The sequence below is a fragment of the Apium graveolens genome, chromosome 11 (assembly GCF_009905375.1).
Source record: "Apium graveolens cultivar Ventura chromosome 11, ASM990537v1, whole genome shotgun sequence".
Classification (NCBI taxonomy): Eukaryota; Viridiplantae; Streptophyta; class Magnoliopsida; order Apiales; family Apiaceae; genus Apium; species Apium graveolens.
In genome coordinates, this window is record NC_133657.1 from 58,414,667 (window position 1) to 58,417,495 (window position 2,829).

A 2,829-nucleotide genomic window follows, 5' to 3' on the forward strand; every position below is an offset into this window, starting at 1 on the left:
CGGTGACATATATAACATTGACTATGGAGCAAAATTTTCTATTATGTTGCGGACGTATCACCTAAGTATATATACTTGTTTTTATCCAGCAAAATCAACTATTTGTAATTTGGATAATACTAACTTATTTTGCTATTACTAAACATAATTTGTAACTGTATATTCCTAAAAAGAAATTAACTCAATGTAAATAATTAAGTACCTATAAATACAACCCGCATGAAGACACTGTACCATAACATCATCCAAGTATCCTTTTCCATCACAATCAATGGCTAAAATGCAACTTACTACTTCTATTACTTTTCTTATTCTAATTCTCTTTTGCTCTACTCTTTCAGCAAATGCCTCCAGAGAGACAGTTTGTAAAGACACACCTTATCCCCTATTTTGCACATCAATTCTTCCATCGAACCAGTCTGCCTCCATACAAGACCATGGCCGGTTTTCGGTTCAACGATCAATTTCAACAACCACAAATTTACTTTCATTAGTCAATTCTTATCTTCAACGCCAGTCCGGATACCCACAGTACACAATTCGTGCTCTTGAAGATTGCCAACTTCTGATCAACTTAAACCTAGAATTATTGTCTGATATTCTTCAAACCATCCGTTCCACCAATAGTCTTTCAAGGCCGAAAGCAGATGATATACAAACATTCCTTAGTGCAACATTAACTAACCAAGAAACTTGTTCAAATGGCCTCGATAGTGTAAGCTCACCTTCAACCCTGAAAAGCAATCTTGAAGCTTCACTTACTAACGGAACCAAACAACACAGCGTGTCACTCGCTATTGTGAAGCATGGCTGGGGTCCGAAGACAAGAAACGGCAGACGATTGTTTTCGGTTCCTGAATATAATCGAAAGAGAAAGCTATACACGATTGGAGCTAATGTCAAGGTGAACAAGACAGTTACTGTAAACCCCGATGGAAGTGGGAATTTCAAGACCATCAAGGCTGCTGTTGCTGCAGCTCCCAACAAGACTGATGGTAGCAAGGGTTACTTTGTCATTTATGTGGTAGCAGGTGTTTATAATGAATATGTTATTCTAGACAATAACAAGAGATATATTATGATGATCGGAGATGGAATTGGCAACACTATAATCACTGGTAATCATAACGTGGATGATGGGTGGACAACATTTAACAGCGCCACATTTAGTAAGTTTCTCAATCTATCATCAATTTTAATATTCCATGTGTTCTTTATGCAAGTTTTTGACGTGCAAAAATTTCAGATAAGAAACAATTCTATCAAAAATTCTAAATGATTTTATTCAAACACGCACACGCACACGCGCACACACACTTATAATGGCTGTGAAATTTCTGAAATTAATAATTAATAAACCTAAATATTATACAGTTGTAACGGGAAAAGGATTTGTGGGAGTAGACATTACCTTCCGTAACACAGCAGGAGCAGCAAAGCATCAAGCAGTTGCTCTTCGAAGTGGCTCTGACTTATCGACATTTTACAAATGTAGCTTTGAAGGTTATCAAGACACGTTATACACTCATTCATTAAGGCAATTTTACAGAGAATGTGATGTATATGGAACCGTAGATTACATATTCGGAAACGCAGCAGTTGTTCTTCAAAACTGCAACTTATATCCAAGGCTTCCGATGCAGGGTCAATTCAATGCCATAACTGCACAAGGTAGAACAGATATAAACCAGAATACAGGGACTTCAATACAAAACTGCACCATTAAGGCAGCTGAAAGTTTAGGGTCAACTAAAACATATCTGGGACGGCCTTGGAAACAATACTCGAGGGTTGTATATATGCAGTCATTTATGGATAGTCTGATTGATCCTGCAGGTTGGCGCGAATGGTCCGGAAATTTTGCCCTCAGTACATTGTATTATGCTGAATACAGCAACACAGGACCAGGATCAAGTACTTCTAACAGAGTTACATGGCCCGGTTACCATGTAATTAACGCGGCAGATGCTGCCAACTTTACTGTTGCTAACTTCGTGGCTGGTAATACCTGGTTGCCTGCCACTGGTGTACCATTCAACGGCGGATTGTAGTACAATTGCAGTTCCAATAAGGTTGTTTATTTTTATGTTTTTTCGATTTGTTTATATGTATGATATCATGTCTTTTTCTCACTCTTTTGAGAATGTCAAATGGGCTGTTTTTTTAGGATATCCTTTGTTATTATTAATAAAATGTGTAATTTTCTATACTTTTTAAATTCTGAATGAAAGGCACTATTTACGAATTTTTTGCTGAATAAGTCTTACATTTGTCAGTTGTTAGTTAAACTTGTACGTGGAAGGCCTTGTAAAGCTATCCTTTAATTATCCAATATCCTACCTAGTTTAAATATGCAACTCAGCAGACATAGCTGTGATATTTTACCAAATAAATGCGAGGCATTACGAACCATTTTGACCCCGCCAATTAGTTATGGTATGGCTACGGGCTACGCCACTGTTTGCAGCTCATTACTCGTATCTAGGGCTGTTCACGAACAACAAGCTCGGGCTCGGCTCGTTAAGGGCTCGTTCGGCTCGGCTTGTTCACAAACTCAAGCTCGATCTCGAACACATAAATGTATTCGTTAAGCAAAACGAGCTCGAGCCGAGTTTTAATATGTTCGACTCGAGTTCGGCTCGAACCCGGCTCGAATTCGGTCGGCTCGAACTCGCTCGATAAAGTTCGAAAAAAATACATATAATCATATAACCAGAGAGAGATGGAGAAAGATAAGGATATGGGTTATTCCCAATTACAACCAAATCAAGCGAATATATCTTGAAACACAATTCACATCTATAAAATCACTTCTTGATATTACTAACA

The 2,829-nt window shown here is 37.9% G+C and overlaps 1 protein-coding gene across 1 annotated transcript; it reads left to right on the forward strand.

The window, feature by feature from the left end:
- The first annotated feature begins 258 nt into the window (after nucleotides 1–258).
- On the forward strand, nucleotides 259–2,163 carry LOC141697824 (pectinesterase-like). Its single transcript, XM_074502372.1, has 2 exons — nucleotides 259–1,169; nucleotides 1,375–2,163. Exons 1-2 carry the CDS (start codon nucleotides 272–274, stop codon nucleotides 2,049–2,051), a joined length of 1,575 nt encoding a protein of 524 aa, XP_074358473.1. The 5' UTR covers nucleotides 259–271; the 3' UTR covers nucleotides 2,052–2,163.
- The last annotated feature ends 666 nt before the right edge of the window (nucleotides 2,164–2,829 follow it).